At 33.8% G+C, this 25,331-nt stretch overlaps 1 protein-coding gene across 10 annotated transcripts in view; it reads right to left on the bottom strand.

Annotated features, from left to right (window-relative positions):
* Window positions 1-25,069, bottom strand: part of LOC106470852 (single-stranded DNA-binding protein 3-like) — a 66,672-nt gene extending 41,603 nt beyond the window's left edge. For 4 of the 10 annotated variants that reach the window (XM_022399484.1, XM_022399485.1, XM_022399486.1 and 1 more), the window contains exons 1-4: window positions 24,727-25,067; window positions 24,194-24,266; window positions 22,917-22,978; window positions 15,007-15,091 (exon numbers count right to left, since the gene is read on the bottom strand). In XM_022399484.1, coding sequence (XP_022255192.1) covers window positions 15,007-15,091; window positions 22,917-22,978; window positions 24,194-24,266; window positions 24,727-24,782 — 276 coding nt within the window. In that variant the 5' untranslated portion in view covers window positions 24,783-25,067. Of the gene's footprint in view, window positions 1-2,151; window positions 2,174-15,006; window positions 15,092-22,916; window positions 22,979-24,006; window positions 24,077-24,193; window positions 24,267-24,726 lie in introns of those variants that run through there. The other 6 variants (XM_022399488.1, XM_022399490.1, XM_022399489.1 and 3 more) reach the window with 3 other exon arrangements.
* Between the last annotated feature and the right edge of the window lie 262 nt (window positions 25,070-25,331).

The raw sequence follows: 25,331 nt of genomic DNA, 5'->3' as shown, positions 1-25,331 counted from the left end.
TTAAAAAAACATCAGATATTTGAGTGAAAGCTAGCTTCAAGAAGCAATGATAACATCATTTACACTAGAATTATTTTTGGCTTATGTAACACATAGAAGAAACAAATTGAATTTTCAATAACCCTATAACCTTTCCAGTACCTTACTCTACCAAAAGTTTAGATGCAATGTACCAAGCTGTTTTTGTTGTAGGCTGGCAAGAGAATAATAGTAATAAGAATTAGAAACGAGCAGTTTTGAGCAGATTTTCTTTTCCTTGTAAGTCTAACATGCATGCTTTTTTTGTTAATTTTTATATGTGTACAGTCTTAGCAGTCAACAGTAAAGGTTTTAAAGTGTTGTTTGAACTGAATCTTTTCTATTTAAGATGTTTTTTGCTCAAACATTCTATAAGGGTTTTGTGCAATTCCTTGTGATCCCTATTATGAACCATGATTGTGGTTCATGATACAGAAGTAAAAAACCATAGATACAATATTGGCAAAGTTTAACTCAAGTCTTAAAAGGTCTATTTTGATGTTAAATTACCTCCTTAAAAGCCTTTGTTTTTATGCAAACAAAAATAATATTCTAAATAATACCTATAATTCAAAAGGTTTACATATAACCCAAGGCTATTTTTATTCACTCACACATACACATATTATAAAAAGATGTTTCCAGCAGTCAGAACAGTGCAACTCTAGCAATTCTTTATAAAACACCTCTTCCCCCATTAATGTTATACTGCATGTTTGAGCCCCTCCAAATGGTGGATTTTCAATGTTCCAATGACCTTTTAACACATGAAATTCAAAATATAAGAATGTATAGAACTTTATCTGCAGTATCTGTTTTATAAGATTGGCCAGTATCTATTCATTCCATATTGAAGTATAAAGCCCAGAAGTCTAGAAAAGATTTTCTATCTACCGGTGACCTTTTGACCTTGACCAATGAGATTCATCAATGTCCATCCATCCAATCTTGAGATATGCTATCCACAAAATTGGAACATACAGATCGACAAGGGCAAACCAATTAGTCCTGCTCTGCAATGCTTTGCAGCAGGGAACATAAAAATCATCTGCTAAATTATTAATTACCTTGCTCTGTCAACTGTTCACCAGAGAAAACGAGCACAAGCATACTAGCCATGTTGTTGCAAAATATATGGTCATGAAGTGGATGACATTTCTAGATTACATTCACACACACATACATATATATATATATATATGGCTTTCAGTACACAGTTGGTATAGGGGCACTACATATACATTATACTATACACACACATACACACAAACTAAAGTATCTTAGCAATTTAACAGAAAATTAATATCTATACAAAGCTTTAAAAGCAATGACTAATAACAATAAATATTTATCACAAGAACAAAAAGCAAAGGCCAAAGAATAGAATTTTAATAATGTAGGCACCAAAAGCTTATTATGATGCAAGAAAAATATCCTTTTCACATAAACAATTCCTTAACTTCTTCAAAGTTAGTCCTACAACTTGCAGTGATTTGTGTTTACCACATTCTTGTCTCATCAAAAATATTGTTTGCTCACTTTTTCTGCATGTGTGTGTATATGATAACTGGAGCATTTGTCATGTAATAAAATATACTCACGAACATAGGCTGAAATGTGTTGTCTTGATCAAGTTAAGCCGATGAACCAGAACCTGGTTAGTGTTTTCATCCACAACTGATTAAATCAACTTGACTTAAAACAAGACTGAGAAACACAAACTGTGACAGCTTTATTTCAAGTTTGGTCACTCAGGTCATGATCATGCTCTTCAACTGTATCTTGGTTACTTTCATTGCAGAATAAGAATATAATTTCTCACAAATTTGACAGGTACGAATTTCCCCAGTCTTCAATAGCGAGTTACAATCATACAATTTTAAATGCGATGTCCAAGATAATCTCATCATTAGGTTGCACAAAATTGATTTTATGTGACAAATTGTCATACACTGTTTTGTAGTTTAAAATAGAACACAACACATGGTTGGACTTTGTAATTTTTGACCATTTTCTTCCTTTAACCAGAGATTTGTTTGTTGTTAAGCATGAAGCTACACAATGGGCTATATCTGTGCTCTGTTACTGTGGGTATGAAACCAAATTTTTAGCGTTATAAGCTCTAAAACTTACCACTGAGCCACCAGGGAGCAAACTGGAGAGAAAAAAAACCTCATTGGAAATGTCTTTGATATTAGTTCATTTCTAAATGAACAGAAATTTTTTAAATGCAGTATGTATAAGACATAAATATAGAAATATATTGTAATACAGCTATGTATGCAAAGTCAATGTATATAAAAATATATCCTGTTGGCATTCTAATAATTTTACCTATTTCTTATTCTGAAATTATACCCAATACAAACAGGATAAACAGTAAAATACACATTTTTTAATAGTTTTAAGAATGAAAATAAACTCAATATCTCACTCAGTACTATTACTACTAGCTACAGTAATGTTACCTGCAGAATGTGCCCATCTTTGCCAGAAGAGTGATAGGATATAATGTTAATGAAAAGTACAGGATGACATAAGAAATAATACTAGATTGCAGAATTATAAGTTTAGATAAATTTTCTGTGATTCATTAATGTTAATGTCGCAGGGATAAAACAAATGTACATTAATCATTGAGTGCAAATGCTAAAGTCCAGCTTAGGACAAAGATATAATAGATGAATATATGTGTGTGCTTCTGTACTTGATAGTTAACCTGTCCTTATGTTCACTATCTAATTAAAAGATGCATAATACTTTTAAACATGTTGTATGGATACCAAAAATATCTACTTTCATTGCCCAAGGACAGGTTAACTATGACAGCTTCATGGCAGTAGTGGCTTTCTCAAACATGTACTGATTTAAAGCTATACTAATAGTCACAGATGCATAGTCATAAACTGATTTTTGATTTAAATCATATTCTCTATTCAAATAGTTAAAGAAAACCTAAAATGATTATCAACAAAATAAAAATAAATTTAAAAAATCAGGTCAGCAGAAATAGCATCAAGCTCATGGCTTCCATCTTCTTTCAACCTCTTGACTGCGTGTGTGTTTTCTTATAGCAAAGCCAAATCGAGCTATCTGTTGCATCCACCAAGGAGAATCAAATCCTGATTTTAGCATCGTAAATCTGAATACTTAGAGCTGTCCCACCAGGGTACAACTCTTGATCGAAGTAATAATTAAGTACTTAGTGAAGTGTGACTTTGAGAAGCAGAGTTTAATTGTTTATTTAGTAATTTTTGGAAAACAATTAGTTTAATTCCTATTCCAGTTCATGGAAACATCAAAATTGCATGCAAGTGCATTTTTCAGCAAAAATGAACGACTGGTGTCCAATTCCTTAATTTTTATTTTGTAAGCAATTTACAAAAACAAAAGGTGAAAAATGGTATTACACATCCAGTTCAAAATTTTAATGATTAATTTATTCTGTCACATTTACATAAAATAATACCTTCCACATACTTGTGGTATTTTAAGATTAACTGATTTCTACACAAGTATCAGATAGGTCTACTTTATAATGGGAGATCCATGCAGGATAAATGCACAGTAAATCTGAATTTAACTAAATGGTTGAGATTTATCTTAAAAAGACTGGATACGCTAGTGTAATTTGGACAACAATTTTTATCTATATCACAAAGCAAAATAAAAACAAATAAACCCCAGTATGCAAACTTGGTGAGATACTGGACAAACACCTTGGTAGTGGAACTGTGAATTAGTCAGTTGTAGTCTCTCAAGTTGTAGAGCCATTGAACTATTCACATAGATAGCCAAGCAGAACTGATCATAGAACCAAAGCCCTTTACCAAAACAGGTAACCTAGGTTTGATCCATAAGAGTCACCACATAATTGGTTGTTCTCTCAAAATATACAAAGGCTGTAACTTCTAGATAACACCAACTTGCCAAGTGCAGGATAATGCTGTTGATGATCCATTCTACACAATATGTAAAGTTGCAGAAACTATGGGAAAAGTAGATACTATCTGCTAGAGAACAATAAAGATACAAAGGCAACTACACATGGTTTTCTGAACAGAGCCCTGAATTTTAGTGTTGTGAGTCCGAAGACTTACCACTGACCCATTAGGGAGATTTAGAACAAAGAAAGATTTAGGATTTTAGGTACTACTTACTGAATGCAGACAAGCATAAATAAATCCATTTTAAACACCTACTTACTGTCACAATAATGTTTTAGAGAAATCAATTAATCCTGTGTTGTGAAATCATATTATCTTGGCATGAAATTACTTGAGTGAAATTTACAACCTTGATGGAAATACACATGTATAAAGTGAGCTGTGAATCATTTAGTGTTTAAACTTTAATCATATGCAAAACAAAGAGGAAAATTTTTGCACCATTTAATCACAATATGCAGAATAATCATACAGAAAACCACTGAAATAATGAGACGCAAAAGTAAACTGAAATATATTAATCACAAAAGAACCTCCTCCCAAAACTATCTGGAAAAATGTCAAGAAAAACTGTTTTTTTTTTGTGCTTCCTTTGTATAATTGTTGTCATGAGGCATGACTTCCAGATTTTAATTTGTAATAAGTTACATAGATGGTAAAAGCATATATGTAACACTGTGAAATAGAGCAAATTTTACAAAATGATTTTTGTCATATGTAGAATTAGCCAATAAAACTAAACCACACACACACATATATCTAAATATTTGTTAAACTATTAATTTAATTGCACTTCCTTGAATAATAAAAGTAATAACTATTTTTTTGAGAGACTGCTGATTTTTTTGTGCTTACTTATGTTTGTTTGTTGTTAAGTGCAAAGCTACACAATGGAATATTTGACTGTTCCCATCATGGGTATCAAACCATGTTTTTAGTGTTATAATGCTTACTTATGACTAAAAATTGAACAGTGTTTCTTAAGATTGCATATGACAACCAGCATGAGAGGCTGACATGATAATGTTTTTAATTGTGCTTGTTGATGAAATGTTCAAGATATACTTATTTATAAAAGAAAAGTATAAAACTTAGTGTATAAAAGCATTACTGCATCAAAACTACATGGACTGGTTTTTCCTGAATGGACGAAACAGTCGCCCAGCTGTCACACTAAGTCCAATACAACTATGAAACAGATCTACTACAAAAAACAATAGAGCTAGACATTTAAGTGGTAAACTTGTACATTTACATCTCATGTTAGTCTGTAATAATATTCACTGTTATTTTGTTTATGACAAATAAAACTAATCACAATATGCACTACTTGCAAACCTTTTAGAGTATTGTTTAAAAATTCCAGGTTCAATAGTCAAATTAGAATATGATCATGATGTGAATATCTAAAAATCTGCTACTCCCATATAAATTTGAATTAGCATATCCATTATTTTTAGGACATGGTGTAACCGTTAGGGAGCTTGACTCGCAATTTGTAGATCATGGAATTGAAACCAATCACTGAACATGCTTGCCCTTTCAGCTGTGGAGAGGCATCGTAACATTACAGTCAATCCCATGATTCATTGGTAGAATTGTCCAAAAGTTGGCAGGATGTGATGTTAACTAGCTGCCTTCCTTCTTGTCTATCACTTCAAAATTAAGAATGGCTAGCACAGATAACCCTCGAGTAGCTTTGTGCATAATTCAACAAACAAAACATTGTTTTGAGGACAGTGATCAATCATTCACACAAATTCAAAATAAGGAGCTCAAGCCTTGAAAAGCCTACTTCCCTTGTTATTCACTATCCAGAGGAAATGCAAAAGTCATCTTACACAGTCTGTAAATTACATTAACCATCAATTTTCTGTACATATCCAAAGTACATTCGATTCTTGATCACACAGTGGTTTGTTTGGCAACTTACTTGGATAGTTGGAATAATAAATAATAATAACAATTGGAAACACTAATTTTGATTAGCTGATTATTTATATGTGACACCAATCAATCAAGTGTTGCTCAAAGGTAATAGAGTTAATTGCCAAGCTCTACTTATGAACACAGGTGTCCAACCTGTGTTTATCACTGAGTGTTAGCATTTTCTTAATCTGAAAATGTATTTCCAATAGATACTCACCATAAAAACTATCTACTTGCAGGGACTCCATAGACCCTATCTCTTCTCGACCAGGGTATACTCTTTGCCCATTATATAAGGGGGAAAGAGGCAAATGAGCCCCATGTGTTGCCTGGATGGGTGGAATGATAATATGACCATCCAACAACTTGTACACAAGCAGTTTGCAAGCCAATATGTTAAGTGTTGTTGGGATGTGTTCAGATCATACCTTGTATGGTCACCTTCACTATACTTAAGAGACTACAGCTGCAGGAGGAGGGCACTTTAGTTATGCAGTATGGTTTCATATACTGTGTGTTTGCCTTGACTCTACTGTACAGACACTAGCTGCAGAAGGAGGACACAAGTGGCATGAGTTATGGTTTAGAAGGGTGACCTGCACTACAGAAACAGTGTTACCATCACCCCACTTCTCACGGTATTGTGCTAAGCACAACTGGTGAGGATTCTCCATGATCCATCACCCCAGTGCCAGGGAGCACAAGCCAGAGAAGTGAACACTTCCCTCATGCTGGCTTTTTTCATGATAGTCCACTGAATAGGTATGGTCTATATCAGATAATTGAGTTATTGCATACACATAACTGTTCATTTTAAGCTTAATGTTAGCACTATGTTTTGCATAATTTATATAGTGTGAGTATTAAAGTTATTTTTAGAAGTGATAGTTATGCCAAGTTTGTTTAATTTATACAGTGTGAGAATAAAAGTTAAGTTAATTTTAGAAGTAATAGTTATGCCAAAATTGTTTATGTAACTATTTGCAAATCATTCTTTGTGTTGTTCAATTGTTGTGAATTGATGTCATGTCACTCAAACCTTCTGAATTTGTCTTGTTGCTTTATTAGATTATTGTTGTATCATAATATCTCATAGTGTGTAGAAAGTTCTAGGCCTCAGTCAGGCTATAAACATGCATACAAAAAGTAAGACAGAGTTAGTTAGATATAGACTGTGTGATTGTGAGTTTAGCCATAAAAAGTGTATAGTGGCCATTTTTAAAGTGAATTATCACAGATTGTATTGTAGTAACAGAGTATAGAAGAAGAATACATCTTGTCAATTGTGTTTTAAAGTAATTGAACCAGCCTGTGTGGAATTTGACAAAAAAAAAAGAGACAATTATTTAAAACTCTGGATACAACTGTGATAACCAACAGTTGTAGTAGCAATTTTAAAGTGAAATTATCACAGACTGTATTGTAATAAAAGAGCAGGAAGAATAATTCGTCTTATTATATTGTGTTATAAAGTAATTGAACTAGCTTGTGTGGACTTTGACAAAAAAAAAAGAGAATTATTTAAAGCTCTAGATACAACTGTGATAATGAGCAGTGTAACAAATATTTGTATACACATTTGACTTGTTTTAATAAATATGATTTTAAAACAGGTGGGGTGTGTGCTCTTTGTTTATTGTTGAAATTTATCATCAACAAGTCACATATGTAAAAAACGTGACGTGAGTAAATATTTATGCCATAAGGATGCATCAAGTGGTCTTGTGAAACACCCCATCTCATAGTGAGCACTGGTACAGCCAGGGCAAATGGTATGAGCACTTTCCATTATTCTGGCTCTATGCAGATTTTGGGTAAGTATGCCCAGGAATGCAACACCAACTACCTTGCAGGATCCTATGAAATCAAAATGGGTCCCTGAAAAGGAAACTGTATGAATTTTTCTCAAAGACGATGGAGTGATTAAAGAATGACAACCAATAGAAGCCAAAATACATCAAGAAACAAAACAGCCAGATGGTGTAGATAAGAAAAGGGAATGTGTAACAAGCCATCTACATGCCCACCTGCAGGATATTGTCCTGGGACCAGTAAGGGTAGATGAAGAGGTCCCTGGAAGAAAAGGGATGGCCGGGGACCCAAAAGGGAGAGTTCCATGAGAAGCTACACCAAACAGGACACAGGAGCCAATATAGGTCCAAATGATCATATAGGTGAGAGATGAGAAGGAGACAGGAAAAAAGTAGAAGTCTTAGAAAGGAAAGATCTGTATGGGGAGAGGAGTATATAAGTGCAGTGGAAGAGGATTTAAGAAACATCAATAGCACAAACATCCAAGCAATTGCAATCAGAGGTGAAAAAAATGGAGAGATACGTTTGGAGAGAAAGATGGAACAAAGAGCATGAAGTCAAAGACTTGAATGAGACATGCATGAAACTGTACAAAACCACATTAAGGTCCCAGTCAGGCATGGGAGTCAGGTGAGGAGGTCAGAGAAGAACAAGTGAGAGGAACAAAGAAAACAGGACAGGGGAGGAAACACCCTGTGCTACCAGGAAAAACAAAGTGCAATGAACAAGGTTGCCCGATAACCAGCAATGGCAGAGACCAACAAACTATGGATGAAAGCCAGGTAAAAACGCAGAAAGGTGGTTCACAGTAGAATGACATGGAGGGAAGGAGTGGCAGATGGGCCAATGACAAAAGACTCATCACTGTCATTGATAGAAGGCATAATGGAAGGGTGACAGGAATAGGACAAGAAGAATACCACACAATTGGAGAGTCCAGCTCAACATGTGAAGGACCAGACAAATCCCACACATGAAGATGAGGAGATGATATCTCTTGATGAAAAATGGGATGTGTGAGGTAAAATTAATAGAGGGGGATATTGGGAAGAAGAAACCAAGACTGAGCTGGTCAAATAAGTGCCAACAATAGGACCCAACAAGGAGTGTCATGTATCAAGGCAAGGACCTGAGCGAGGTGATGAAGAGAAGGTTAAGCATATAGAAAAAAGGTGAGACCAGGTCTTGTTGAGGTCATTGACAGGCTTGAGCTAAAGGATGAGGCACAGAGTATCAGAAGAGAGGAAGCCTGGAGCTGAGAAAGGTGACAAAGGTGTGTACGAGAAGTATGCCCAACCAACAGCAAACCCAACAAATGACCTGGACTGTAGAGACCATTCCACTGGTAGAATGTAGACCAGCTGAGAGAGGAAGTCTGTCATCAAGTTCTTAGCTCTCAGCAAATGACAGGCAACAAGATGAACCCAGTATGAATGGGCACAGAAGAGTAGGTCTAGTGTCTGAAAGCAAAGGGTCATGGAATGGCTGCCTCCTGAATGGTTGATGTAAGAAACGACCATGGAAATGTTAGAGTTGATCATGATCAAGTGATCCACTAGGAGGGGAAGGAATGGGAACATGTGCAATGAACAGTGAGAAGTTCGAGCACATAGACACAGAATAAATGCTCGACCTGCATCCAAATGCCAGAAGTCACGAACTCATCCAGAGATGTGCCTCAATCCAAGAAGGAAGCACTGGTAAAGAAATAAATCCAATTTGAGAGATGGTGAGGGAGAGCCAAAAATAGGATGGACACAATCCAGTCACAAAGACAATTCTACGAGGAGAGGGGAGGTTTATAAATGACAACAATGGAACCTGAGAATGAATTCTTTGGATCTGCAAGGTGCACTGGAGGAGGTGCATGTGTGCACACCTTAAAGAAATGAGTGATTTCAGCGAAGTCAGAGTCCCTGAATGTGAAAGAACCTGCAGGATGAGAATGAGAAGTGCAAATCCTGTTGATTAAATATGCCACAGCTTGCAGGTGAATAAGATTAGGCTGAACTTGGCTGAGACAAGTTATGAAGCAAACATATGGAAGATGGGTCAAGATGGATGTGCAGGAAGGTGTTTGACACATCGACCATATCCTACCATTGACTGGGTGGAAAAAAAACCATAGATGGGGTTGGCAGGAGAAACAAAGGAAATGGAAAGAGGAGCAAAGAAGAGAGAGACCATGGTAGAGAAATGAAAAATGACTGTCAGCAGAGACCAACAGCAGGAGAAGAGGAAACAACTGGTACACACAGGGCAGGATGTGACATGATAGTCCCTGACATGAATATAGATGAATTAGATATTTGTAGAGGAAGGATGAGAAAATGAGGAAAGCCTGGAACCTGGAATGGGAAGGTGAGGGCTAGACCAATCCAGACAAGGAATGAGAGAAAAGGGCAAAGTCAAAAAAGAAAAAAAACCTGGGAAGATAATGAAAACTAAAGCCATAAAACCTCAGACTAGGTTATCAGGGCAAAATGAACACCACTGAAGACATCCAGAAGAAATGAAGCCTGATGAATATCATGCACACAAGAAGGAGTACATTGAAGAGGAATGGAGCTCAGCCCAATGAGTCCCAACATCAGGGGGAACAAAGTAAGAACAGATACAGCAGAAGAAGTGGAACAGGCTAAGCTGGCAAAGAGAAGGGAATGAGCAAAATAGAAGGTAAGGAGCCTGATCCCCAAACTGGCCAAATAGATACTGTGGATGGGAAATTGAGAAAAGGAAAGGAAGAAAGTCTATAAGTCAGGCCAAAAAGAGTCATGAAAGTGAGGGGGATGAGGCAATTGGGTGTATGAGAGAGGAGCTATTAGAGAAAGGAAACAGTATAAATCCTAATAACAAGGGAGTATAGATATAGCCTACTGTTCTCAAGCCAAATCTGGTTGGTTTTTGATGGTCTTTCCACAGAACTACAATTCACCTACTCCACAATCAAAACTAGATGAGAACTTCTGAAGTAAGTTTATCCCTAAGATACAAATGCCTAAAACTCAGACTGGAAACAGCGACCTTAATGAGTGAATGACACTGTCAAAATGAAGATTAAGTTGTGCCTCTCCTCTCGCAGTTAGCTTTTCAAAACCTGTCAGAATTGTGTGCTTTAACTAGCTTAATAATCAAAAAGTTTGAGTAAGGCTTGGCTGTTCCAGTATATACAAGAAACTCAATCATATCTACATATCATTACCATGTAATACTATGCCCATGGTTGTCTGAACAATTATCATTCCTCTTGGTCAAAGCTAACTGCTTGAGCTGGTGGACAGACCTAACCCTGGCTTCATTAAACTAGCTGAAAAAGATACAGCCATTGCTTGCTATTGATCTTCCTGCATTTGTTGTAGTGTCAGCCAAAACAGAATGCCCATCTGTTGCTCCTGTCTCCAGAAAGGATATGGACAATCCTACACATAAAAATCTTGTTTGCCACAGTCACAATAGAGGTTTTATCCTTAATACTTTTACCACCTTCTTCATGACCACTCTTGCTGCATTACCTGGATTTGGGAAGCCCTGTTGTCCCATACGAAACTATAATGGCTGTATTACAACAATTTATGGCATCTGCAGCTGGTGAAGATCAGGATTCAGATTTATTTTTGAAAGCTAGTACCTAGACTGGCTAATGACAGAAAATTATCAGTAGCCAAATCATCGAGTTTAAAAGCCAAAAGTATCATACCACTTACCACATAGCAAGAAGTATATCACAAAGGAAACAATTTTTTTTAAATCAAAAACTACAATAAAGTTAATAATAATGTTAGTGCGGGTACATTGAAATACACAGAAAAGACTTTTGCTTTTTGTTCCATAAAGCAAAGAGCAAGGATCATATATGGCATGTGGAAGAATTCCATGATCAGTGGCAGAATAAGAAAGTAAACATTTTAGTCACAGTGTATTTTGTGCAAATTTGGAATTGCTGTGGGCAGTGCCAGTTTTAACACTTTGCATAATGAGCTATGATCTTTGACAGTAATTATCATATCTACACAAATTATCATAAACACAACTGGCTTTTATTCATTTCATGGCATGTAACATTTACTAGTAAAATAGTTTATTTACAAGATTTTGTAAATGCATATTTAACCTAAATATGAAAAAAATGAAGTTGTGATTGGCAGAACTGTACAGTGTTGAGTACGATCAATTACACTTGTTTGATGCCATTTTAGGCACCATACTGTTTAGTACACCATAGCAGACTTGTATATGCTAGGACTTTATTATTGTTTGTTTTTCTTAATTTGTCTGACATGAAATTGATATTAACATAGCCTATGATTGCATACAGTAATTATGATATAACTATACATTGTGTGAAAATGATTTGCAAGTGCCCAATCTATGCTGCATTCATTTCGTCATTATTTTTTCAATTAGCCATAATGACAAATTTTATTTTATTTTTTGCCTAAATGAAAAATTAATTGCAAATGACAAGTGTTTAATCTAAACTGTGAAGATGTTGTTTGACTTTTATTCAAGTTTTGATAGTTACTGCTGACCCTTGAGATTGTTAAGGAGCAGAATCAGCCACTTTTGCAACGGCTGGCAGCTTCTTCTCTGATTGCAGTATTCAGGTTAATATAATCACTTTGAACAACAATGCCACAGATATAGCCTCAATCACAGATAAAATGTCCTTGAGACTCATTTGGTTGATATGTTTGGGAAAACCTTCCCCTCCCATCTCTTCAAATTGTTTTTGTAAGTAGCCAAGTTCTCATAGAACCCATGCCTTTGAACCTCAAACTTGGCCTTACAAATCCCTCAGTTCTCCATATGGTTGAATTTGTAACATGTCTCAACACTGACCATGTTCTTGTCATTGAGCTACTACTCCACATAGAAAGAGCTCTAGGGCACCGAGCACTGAACTGTCCAGACTCACCATCAGACATTGCACCACCTGCTCCTGAGTCTAACCATACAGGATATAATCGACCTGAAACATTTGAGGAAATGGTTCAAATCCTCCTTCACTATCCCTTTAAATATTAATGGGCTAGCCTGCTTTACCTCAACAACCATCAGTAATTAAGAGAGGCTCTCCTTACTCCATAAGTTTAAAGATGTATATTAAAAGAAATTTGGTATCCTCAGATGAGATCAACAGCAGAACATTGCAATGTGCAGGAATACTTGATGTCATACCATTTTGTATCCACCTCACAAATTACATTTTCAGGATGTCATTAATGTATTGCAAGCCTGGAAGGCTCCTGACTGGCCCAAGGATCTGTAGGATTGCAGTACAATGCTGGCTGTTCTGTTTGATAGCATTTCAGCTCTTCCTGATAATTATACACATCTCATCTTCCCATGAATTCAGATGTGGTTCTGACTAGTGAATGGCAATGTCTGAGCTAGTCAATATATACCTAGGTATCCCATAGAGACCACTTTAAGCATTTATAGGATGCCCATTAAGGTCCAATAGAGGAGAAGTTGAGGCAACAGTCATGGTTCCTCATAACGACTCTTAACTTTTTGGTCTCAAGGACAGATCAGAAATGCACATACAGCTCTAACACGGCTAGTAAAAAAAAAATCCTTGGTTCAGAAGAAAGCCTCTCCTAGTCCTTGCTGCACTCTTAAATTGTGCCTCACCTCAATTGAAGTTTCTTCTTATCCACAATGAGTTCTCCACAGTCTCAGAGATAACCCTTACATAATCATGAATTACAAAATTTTCTGTAACCAGACAGTAACATTGAACAAAGAAGCACATATAAAATAAACTCTACAAAATACAAAAACAAAATAATAACTTAATAATTTAAGTCTGTGATATTTGCAGTTAGAACTGGAACCAACAAGTAAGTACTAAATATTGCAATAATGAGAAAGTTGAAAGGCCTTGTTTGGGAGTGAATAAAATGAACACTGATGGTAAAAGAAAGATTCAAACTCTTGCATGTATAAAAGACAAAATCTGTATCATACAAGATGAAAAAAGGCATATTTGGATCATACTTCAATACTAAACAGTCTCATTAACACAACATGGTTGTTGAAACAGAGAGAGGGTACCAGACTTCTTTACACACTGAAAACAGAAAGGATTGCATCTATACTATGCTTTCAAATCAGACAAAGTCCTCATATGGTATCCCACAATCATATACCAATAATTTTCACTGTACATTCTCAGAGGGAGACTAATTCCCCACTCACACTGAAATTGTAGAAATCTCTGTAACACACTTCTACTTAAGTATGATCCTCATCTCACAGCAACAATGGCATAGAAGCAAGCATATCCAATCAAGTTATAAGTTCTGTGGAATGCCTAACTTTGTATGTAACTTAGCCTGAGGCAAGGATGAATGCACGTTTAAGACCACTTACGTCCTTTCACAAGGTCACTAACTATTTGTATAACACCTCAATGAAATATTGTGAAATCTATTCCTTAACATATTTTAATAAAGAAATATTCTGGTTCTAGTTACAATATGGTAAAACCTGGAAGTTTTCATAAGCATATCACCATTTAAGAAAGTTGCTAAGTTACTTAATAGTAATACCTAAAAAACATAACTCCAATTAAAGGTACCAAATGCTTTAATCAAAATTTTGTCACAATGTCTTTGTATTGATAATTCTAATGACATTTGGTTTGATAAAAATTTAGATTTGATTGTTACTAAAAATTACTTTAGTTTTTAATTTTGACATCAAAACTGTTTTTATCAATAAAAAACCCAAACTCCAACTCCAATACTGTCAGTTATTAAATCATTCATAATGTTGCAGTTAGTTTTCCAAAATTGAGTATTTTTAATTAAATACAAACATTTTCCTGTAAAGCACTCTTATGATTCAAACCTCTATTTCATAAAATTTTGTTCGCAATATAAACCCCAAGTTAACTTTATAATTGTAAATACTTTGTTTTTTCAATATGAAGGGCCCGAGTCCATTCTCCAAATCTGAACTAAATCCTTTAATTTACAAAAACATATAAAAATATCAATTTTATTATTGAGCACACTAGAATGGACAGCAACCACCTGTTGTAGAAAAAACACAAGTATAGAGGAAGACATTTTTGAAAGTCCTCCGTCTTTCATCTTGTTTTTTTTCTACAACAGGTGGTTGCTGTCCATTCCAGTGAACTCATCACGAATACTCTGCCTAAACAATCTATCAAAGAAACTTTTACTTGTTTTTACTGACATATCATCTTAGCTGTAACCTGGACTCAAATGCTGAACTACACAGCTATCAGATGCTTCAGTGATCTCAAAAATCTAAAACAATAGTAACCTACATAGTCATGAAAGGCTTTTCCTTCAGTTGAATGTTCACACGTTTCTCGCCTTTCTGGTGCTGCACAATAAAGATCCCAAAAGACACTATGAGAAGGAAAATGAACTTTAACATTTATGAAAATACAAGGCAATTATTCAGACATATATATACCTAAAAAACATTGGATGTTAGCTGAAAAAATATGCAAATGTATTCCACTTTTGTATAACTAGATGGCAAATAATTATTAATAAACAAATTCTAAAGAGGACAAATTAGAAATAAGTGTGTCTCTGTACTCGACTTATAGTACATGACTATTTTATCAAACACATTACTAAGGAAAAATAATGATAAAAAAGCATGTTTATATGTTATTTGTCTCTGATATTAAATTCTTAAAATCTTATGCTTAAAGACTGAACCTGTTAAAATTATTATAAAGAAATGGCATGCTAATTCTGGCAATTAATTAAGGCAATGATTGTACAAGTTTAGTTTTTGATGCGGCTATAACTTTCACAAACTGAACCACAAAATTTTGTACATGTGTTACATTACAAATATTTGTAGATGGTAACGGCCATATAATATTTCAAGTGGGAGAGAAATGTCCTTCAAATACATGTCAGCAAGTTGACCTTCTTCAACAAAGCAGTTCCTTTCAATTCTGGAATGTGCTAGAAAAGCCTATAGTTTAATCTAATTAAAAAAAAGTGAAATTAAAGTGGAAAGAAAGAAATATGATGTTATAATGTATTCACACAATGTAATACCACATCAACTTACTAGTACTCAAAAACAAATTTCAGCATATTAGATTAGTGCCTAGAAGGTGGTTAATGCACACTTCCATTCTGATAGAGTAATATTTAAGATGATAATTATGATTTCCAAGATCACTGTGGATACTGCTGTCAACATTTGACTGTTCTCATATTTTCTATACTAACATGTTGACCCATCCAACTTTGTCATTACAAACATAGTACTGACACTGTTCAAAAGCAGAACACTAAATATAAATGTTTTCCTTGTAGCAGTATATAAGAAAGTCATGTTACTTTAAAATGAAATTAAATAATGCTTAAAATACAGTTATGTGTTGGAAACTTATGACAAGGTTGTGGTTATCAGATATTGTAAAAGTGGTTAGAAGTCTACACAATCACCTAAGTTTAATCATCAGTTAATTTTTGCTCTATGCCTCAGCTGCTATTTTTGTGTGTCTTGATAAATAGTGCTTATAGTAGTATGAAATGAGATTTGAGCCTAGGTATTCTTGACAGAAATACAGGTGAACTCTCTATTAATCTGAGCTGTGACCCCCATTGGGCCTATGATTTGACTAAATGAGAGCTTTTAAAAGAAGTATTCAGGTTTTGCTGACTTTGATGTTACATTGACCAAATGTTACATTAGTTAACTGGATGTTGAATGCTTCTTAAATCTTTCATTTTTTTTGTCTGTGATTCAAATCCCATTATTTTAACATGATTTCACATAATTAAGTGACAACTTTTTACATATGAAGCCTACTGCAATGTATCAGTATTATAGTTGTGTCAGCCTCATGTAAACTGATTTCAATGCAAGCATCACACAGATCCACTTAATAATGTGAGGATAGAGCAGGAAAATTTCAAAGTAATCTATGTTTAACTAAACAACCAAGTTTACTATGGTATGAGAAATACATAGACTGGACTCATGATGAAAAGTGTAAGCAGTCTATTATAAGACAAAGCAAAATAAAAGTGTGTGTACTTGTGTAAGCACTTCAACAATTGTTTACTACTGGATCAGTGAATTGATTGGTAGTTGTATTTTCTTAAGATTAATATCTGGAGAACTATCCACACTGTACATCAAGCAGAACTCTGTCTGAACTAAGACTCCTTATGAAAACAGAAAATCTTGGTTCTATTCAAGTATGCTATGTATCACCACATGACTGGTCATTTTAGTACAACATATAAAGGCAGTAACCTCTAGTATCATCAATTTGACCAATGAAGGGTATTGCTGTCAATGACCTATATCAATACAAAAACTGAAGTTATAGCAACATCCCTGCTGGCAAAGTAGATACTATCTGTTACAGAACAACAAAGACACAAAGGCAACTAGAACAAAACAATTTCAATGGATTTTTGGACCACATGTTTATGTCAAAATAGCATAGAATCAAACCAAGCAAAAAAATTTAAAAATTCCTATATTAATGAAGATGGTGGAAAACATATGATATGCCTGCACATCATATAGTACAGTCTTTTATAAATATTTTGTGCTCTTAAATACTGACTTTTGTTTGTTTGCTTCTCCAGTATACTGAAGTTTACACTTACACTCCACTGGGCCTTTAGGTGTTTTAGTTTTCAGCTAATTCAAATTGTATGGTGACTTCTAGAGATTTTTTCCCTTTATGTTGTTTGTAAATCCTTTTAATTCGAAGATGAGGAACACACTTTGAGACTAATAATGCTTGGAGAGCTTGGAGGTACCTGATGATGACAAAATATTGTCGAAATGTTGTATATTTGCTATTATGTTAAACTTACATTAAAGTTTTTCTTCATTACCCATTTTAAGCTGTCTCCAAGCATTATAAATCCTTTGAATGTTTTCTGAGAGAAATTTGCCATAGATAAGTAAGGATATAAGATTATAATTTTTTTCTATTTTTTTGCATTCATTTTCTTTATATCTATCTAAGCTGTAGTCATCCCTCGTTGGACGTAGCTCTCCATCAGACCAGTCCAGTATTTCCTATTCTTAGCATACTGTGTCCATCTGATTCCTGCTTCCGCCACTATATCGTCCCTCCATTTTCTCTTTAGCCTTCCCTTAGATCTTTTCCCTGTCCTAGGTTGCCATTCCATTGTTCTTAATGTCCACCTATTATCAAAATACCTTGCTACATGCCCAGCCCATTTCCATTTAGTTCTTAGAATGAACCTTACTGCATCTATTATATTTGTTGTTTTTCTTATTCTGTCATTTCTCCATCTGTCTTATAGTATTATATGAAGTATTTTTCTTTCCATAGTTCTTTGTGTGGTTTCTATCTTTTTCCTTATCTCCTTTGTTAGTGCCCATATTTGGTAGTCATATCTTAAGGTTGGTAGTACACACTGATCAATGATCTTTTTCTTCAAAGTAATGGGGATATCTTGATCCTCTAGAATTTATTTATGCATTCCAAAACATCACCATGTTGTCTTTACTTTTTACCATAATTTCTTCCCTTGTTGTGTTTTCCATTTTGAGAGTTTGTCCTAAAAATTTATACTCTTGACACTATCTATTTCTTCATTCTCAATTTTGATGGTATCTGTGTCATGATAGTTGGTCATATATTTGTCTTCCTCGCCTCATATATCCATACTTCTTTCATTTCTACTAGACCTTCACCAATTCTTTTAATTTCACTTAGACCAAAGATGTCCCTCAGGATAGCTGGTGCTCAAGGGTAAATTGGTCACCCACTCGACCCGTCTGTATTCTAAGGCTCTGCTCCCTTTCACCTAATTCCCCGGTGTACCTGGGGCCTGTGAACTGTCTGTCGGTCCATTTTTACACAGATGGTGAGGTCTAGTGGTAACATTCAGAGAAAATTCCAAGAGGTTCCGGTGAGAGAAATGTTTTTGAAACAGTAGTGAAATTGACAGTCAGAGTTAACATATCAGTAGGCAAAAGAATCAGTAACTATTTCAGTTAGTGAAATACTGCGAGTATGGTGTCACTATAAAAATACCCACTCAGCCAGTGTGTTAGGGAAAGGCCAAAATCCTGTCAGAGTATAGAAAGTGAAGCAAACAAATACTGTAGTGCTCAAGGCCAGATGGAGCATTCTTCAAATGGAAGAAAGCTGGTTCTGCTTCATGACATCTCTGATCTAAATTCAACTGGAAGACCACAGACCAATAAAGAAACTTGCATGTTATTTTCTTTATATTCTTCCTTATTAAGTATTCAGGGTATCTACTGTCAAAGACAGTTGTAGTGAGGTGTTATCCTTCATTTGTTTCAGTACCTTCTGTATTGCAATTTTGTTCATTCTATAGAAAAGGTAATAATTGTGGTAATTACCTTTACCTGGTGAATTTATGTAAACTCCTATGGTATATGTGTTATGTGTTTTGGTGACCATCACATCTATGATTGGGAGGAGCTTGTCTTTTTCTATTGTAAACTGTATTGATGCATGTTGTCTTTTCACATAGTTCATGAAACCTGTATTAAATTTTGTCTGTAGTGTGTATTCTTAGAGCTTTTTTATGAAGTGTTCCAGGTAGAGGCTACTGAATACTAGTAATAAGAGAGAGCCAATAATTAGGGCTTCTTATTGTTGATTGTGTTTTTCTTCAGGTTGGAAATAATTATGTTGATACAGAAAGTTATGAGTTCTAATATTCTTTAAACTTTTTTTTAGGGTTCTGCCAAAATTCAAGTTGCTGGAGGGGTATCTTTAGTGCTTCAAACTCGGATAGTGAAAAGGTTAAACATAAAAAGACTAATCATTGTATTATGTAAGATTACTGTAATTGTTTTTAATAGAGAATTACATACATATCTGGTTAGGTTGTAGCATGGTGTATCTCTACAGTTAACTTTAGAAGAGATAGGATAGCCTTTTTGAGAATTTTCTGTAGGCCATTGACATGTCAGGTGGAGTACACTTAGCTGTGTGACTGTTATGTTCCCAGACTTCAAGATATTTCTTGAGAAGATGGTTAACTCTTTCTCTGTTTTATTTGTAGGGTTAGACTACATATTCTTATAACTGCAATTGTCAGTTAGAGTTTGAAATATGTTGGTATTTAAAATCATAAATAATATACAACCTTATACTGGTACACAACTAAAAACATTTTATTTAGGCCTATCTATGGCCTTCAAAAAGTTGACGACTCTACATGTTTTGATGTTACATGATGACGTTGTAACGTCGAAACGTGTAGAGTCATCAACTTTTTGAAGGCCATGGATAGGCCTAAATAAAACGTTTTTAATTGTGTACCAGTTTAACATTGAATATTATTTATGAATTTAACTTTATACACAAGTGCCAAAATACTATAATTATGTTGTTATTTTCTTCTTTGTCCACAAATACTGTGGAATGGCTCTTGCATGCTGGTACAGTTGTTATGTTGGTGTCTTACTTTAGGTCCATGAGGGCAGTTCTTCCTATTAGTCAAGTGTTTTAGTAGATTTTTGAATTTCTAGACTATTGATTTCATTTTAAATCTCAATTCTTATTTGTGGGTGTTGTTTTGTGTGTTGTAACAAAAGTTAGTCCTTTACTTAGCACAATCTCTTGAACTCTCTTCTGGTTCTATTAGTTATTATTTATGTTTTATTATTGTGTATTTAGGTGTTCCTGTATTAATAGAAAGCCTCTTGTTCTGAGAATAGGTATTGTAAACTTAGTTTCTTTGTGAGCTTTCTTAGTATGGAAGCAAATTCAATAACTATTGAACTAATTAAACCAACTGGATTGTATAGGTTACATATTAATACAATTATATCGACTGTAAATGTGGGTGAGAAGAATGGTCACAAATTTCAATGAATGTAGTTATCGGACTGTCAAGACTAATCAGTAAGCCTAGACTAGATGTTGAAGGATGTTCAAAATACTATGTCAAAAACAAATAACAGAAACTGTTATTTAAAAGTGGCCTATTATTATATAAAAGTGAGCATAAGTTCGGGTGAGAAGAATTATTAATACTGTCAGTTAATATTCAAATAATAATAAAATCATTGTTAGGAGTGTCATATTCCTACATGGGATAGACACAGCTCCATCTGTGTTTGAACTGTAACTCAAGTTGACTTAACTTAGTTTAGAATTATAACCCTGGAGGAAGTGTAATTTTAAAACACAAACACCTAAGTTTTACTTTTGAGAAACATCTGTGAGTGGGCCTTCAATCCTATAAGAATTAAGTGCAACACTGCTAAGTAGCACTATACATATGTATACATTGTTTATTGATGTGTTAGCATAAATGTACAATAAGTTGAGAATTTGTTACATTTATTTTACAACTACATAATGATTTAGGTATATTTATAAATATCTTTACTTTTTCTCCATGATTTCAATAGCATTAATACAGTAAATGCCTAAGACTTGTATTATCCGCCTTACAACCAACAATGTTACATAAGAAAGGTTTTAAACATTTTTTTACTTATTTTTTTTCTTACAGTATATCAAACCACAAATATAATTTTACTATTCAAGAGGGTTAAGTGAATCAAAAATATTTTTGATTAAATTTGGAGGAAAATTAATGAGCAAATAATTAAAACAGAATGAGCAATATTTATAGCAAAATTCTAAAGCAGATGATTTGCTTTAGACTACTAAAAAGATACAATGATACTTCTAAATATATGACTTTTAATTCTGGAAAATTAATTTCCATTTCTTCTACAGAAAATAAATAAATTGCAACTGTGACACAGACAATACTAGACCTGTTATGCATATGGTGTATCTGTGAAAGAAACAACACTTACTTCACAGTTTCAATCACAATTGTTAAAATGCATGGAATTCATAGAAGGATATCTTGGACAACAACTAATACCCTCAAATGTTTCTTAATGTAAACAACACAAAGAACATCCTTGCAATTTCATAACAAGAACTATTAATCACGATGTCAAGTCAAAGAACCCTCGAAGTAAATCTAGAGCAGAGATGGCTGATATGGGTATTAAAAAGCTTTTATTGTGTTTCTAAATAAAAGTTTTTAAATACCCAAATTAGCTGTCTCTGCTATAGAAGAAATATGGTTCTTGACAGCTAATGACTGGAAGAATATCAACATATTGGCTTACCTTTTTTATGTAGTGATAAATATTCTGACATCTTAATTATTGAAATAACTTAAATATCAATTTTTTGTGAAAAAAGAGATCTTTTATATGAATATTTTGCCTTTGACAAAATCTACATATAAAATTTTGTGGCAATATAGAATAAACACTAACATTGCATCTATTAATGCCAAATTACAACCTTTCTGTGACAAAATTCTGGAAACTTTCATAATGTAGACAATACTGTTACACAAATGCCAGCAGTTTTTACTTTGGTCATTATGACAGCAATATCAGTGGTTCTGGTTTCGACTTAAGAGATTGGATAAAATAATAGTAACTTTAGTTATCAAAGTAAATAACATTTTATCTATATCAAATACATTATTATTAGCACATGTCTATGCAATGAAATAAAGCAGGATTTTCTCTGTTCCAGGCACTTTATTTTTAAAAATAATACTAATCTGAAACATTGTGTACAGAGACCAAGAAAAAAACTCTTAAAAACTAAGATAAAATGTAACAGACAAGAACAAATTATTTTTTGTTAATGCAGTGGAAATAATTCATGATTAACTTTTAAACTTCCTCCAGACATTGTTTATGAAGGAGGCTGTAAATCAATAAATGTTATGACTCAACACCATTACTGGATTTAGGATGCTACAAAACAAACTTTAGTTGGATGTAAGATGGAACATTATAACAGTTAACTTTTTAGTATGACTAACCTTTAGCTTGATTTTAGGTAGTGTAAATGATAAGTCACTGATTCAAATAATTAAATGTTCTAGATTCATAACCCACATCGGTAAATGTCACTCTTCACATCTAATGGAACCCTACTACTGGTCTGTTACAAGTTAGCATGAAAGTTACACCAAAATGCTCTTAAAAAAAAGAAACTAATTAATTTTTGTGTTATTTACATAAATGTAAATAAAACAAAAATTATTCTGTAAGTATTAATTTTCTTTGTCTTGCATTTCTTAATATACTGGTATAAACATAATACTCTAAATATAAAAGCTTTTCTGTTTTGTCTTATATTTTATAGATAATTAGTGAATATTTACTTACCACCACCATGAATGTAAAAACCCTGGAGGTTCTCCTAATGTTATGTTTTTTTCCCATCTTATCTAGAAACAAACAGCAGTAAATAATGCCCAATCAAACAGGTCAGACAATGAAATTACAGGTACATCATTTCAAAAGTCTTATATCATAACCTACCTACATCTTCAGTATTTATAACACCTGTACAAGAGTACATTACCTTTATTTTAACTAGCTGTATTTCATTAACTTGCATTAACAAAGGTACTAACCAAGGACTGCCACTTTGAAAACAGTGTGAGAACAAACTATACATACCAGAGGCATCTGTATTAAAGTTTTAAACATTACCAAAATAAGTCAAGATTAAATTATTAATTGTTTCTGAAAACGAAATATACTGGTCTTATATAAGATAAACATTAGCATTTATTTGTTAACACACTTCTGTATCTCAAATTCAAAATGTTACAATACATATGTTACTTGTTTCTGAAACTGTCTTTGGTATGATATATTTATACAGTGGACAAAAATAAAACAGTTAAGTCAGTATTCGGATAAGCCTAATGACAAACATCTTTAACTTCATGTGAAATGTAAATAAAAGTTTTTAACTTTAAGTCTACACTATTTTGATACTTTCAACTGTGTTACAACATAAATACTACTATTACAAGTAGTAATCCCCACTGCAACTTATAAGAATTAATACTGCCTGAAAACTGTCAAATTTTAATGTTGAGTGATACTGATAAAAAAGATAGCCTAATGTATTACTATTAGTAACTAAGTTAAGACAAGCTATAAGTATAACTAGGTAAAAGTAAGACTTAAAGCATATAATGATTTAAAATAGAATACTATAAAACCAGATTTAATTTTCGAATTTCTGTATTTTTATAAAATTACAGAAAAAAGTTGTCTTGTATGTATATATTATTTTGAATAATATGCACGATTTGTTTAATGCAGCAAACCTGCAAATATACAAATAATAATATCAAAGAATACAGTTTTATCGTTGTATAGTTTATTAAGTATAATCTTAAAATAATCTTATATTTTGTGGAAAAAGCTCGGAAAACTATAAATTTACAAATGTAAGTACTTTTGCTACTTGTATGGTGCTACGAAATAATATTGTTAAGCCTAATTTTCTTCACGATGTAACATGTGCTGTATCAGTGTGTGTGTCGTAAACGATCATCGTTCACATGGAAGCACGAGTCGTGCCGGACGTAACCACTAGATACTATTGCCCTGTTCACGTGCAAACTACTAAAAGAAAAATTTACCTCAGACAGGAAAGTTTGGGCTGCCTTCTGAGCTCCAACATGTAATAAATATTCATAGACATACAGGGCTAATCTGAAACCAAACAAACAAAAAGTATGTAAAAAAAATCACCAACTACACCCCTATTATCCTTACATGGAATGCGCTATGCCAAATACCTCAGACTGGAGTTACAGCCTGTTGTTCTTTCATAAAACGAAATTTGTTATTCGACTTAAAATTTTAGGCTCTATCTGATTTAGACTGTGTTACTTCAGAAGTATAACCAGAAGCCTATTACAAAATATTTTACTTAAGCAAAAATAACCTTATTACTTCAGATATCAACATACAAATGATTATATACTATACAAACAAGATGTTATCAATTATCAACAAAACTATACATCTTTTAGTAAATCGGCAACAACTTTGTATATTTAGTATATACTTCAAATTAACCGAATAACTAACAATTTCTATGAATATTGTTTGACAATAAATCTAAGTGACGCCATAAGTCTAAACTAAAGTGTTGAAACATAAAGCTCACTTTTCTCTTGCCTGAGGATCGGATGGTACCGTTGAGTCTTTTCCCTTCGCATACATTCTGTGTGGCCGAAGTGTCACGCACCTGACAAGACATACACGACGACACCGACCTCGTTACCATAGAAACATCAATTGATCTGTGGGAAGCAGCTGTGTGATTGGACTTAGTAGCTTCTTCTGGTTGTATATTCCAATGCCCTTTGAAACGTCACGGCGGAGTAAACCTCAGAAGTGTTATTAGTGGCAGTACGTACTCCACTGGGGAAAGAAATCCTCCCCCACTTTAGACCACAATTGTAACAAGTTAATTAAGCAAAAGATATGATGTTTTGGCTTAGACAATACTGTGATTGAGCGACATTTAAAACATATATCTTCTTTTTTATAAGGTTAATGGCCTGGCAATACAACAAAGTATGAAGACTAATAATGGCTGGAGACGGCTTGAATGGGTAATGAAGAAAAACTTTAATATAACAGCAAATGTACAACGTTTCGACAAGGTTTTGTCATCATCAGGTCTCAAAGTGGGTTCCTCGTCATTGAATTTGAAAGTATGAAGACTTTGTTTGTTTGTTGAATTTCTTGCAAAGTTACTCGAGGGTT

This window comes from Limulus polyphemus, unplaced genomic scaffold (genome assembly GCF_000517525.1).
Source record: "Limulus polyphemus unplaced genomic scaffold, Limulus_polyphemus-2.1.2 Scaffold4250, whole genome shotgun sequence".
NCBI lineage: Eukaryota > Metazoa > Arthropoda > Merostomata > Xiphosura > Limulidae > Limulus > Limulus polyphemus.
The sequence above is the reverse complement of the archived record's forward strand: the minus strand, read 5'-3'. Positions and strand labels throughout refer to the sequence as shown.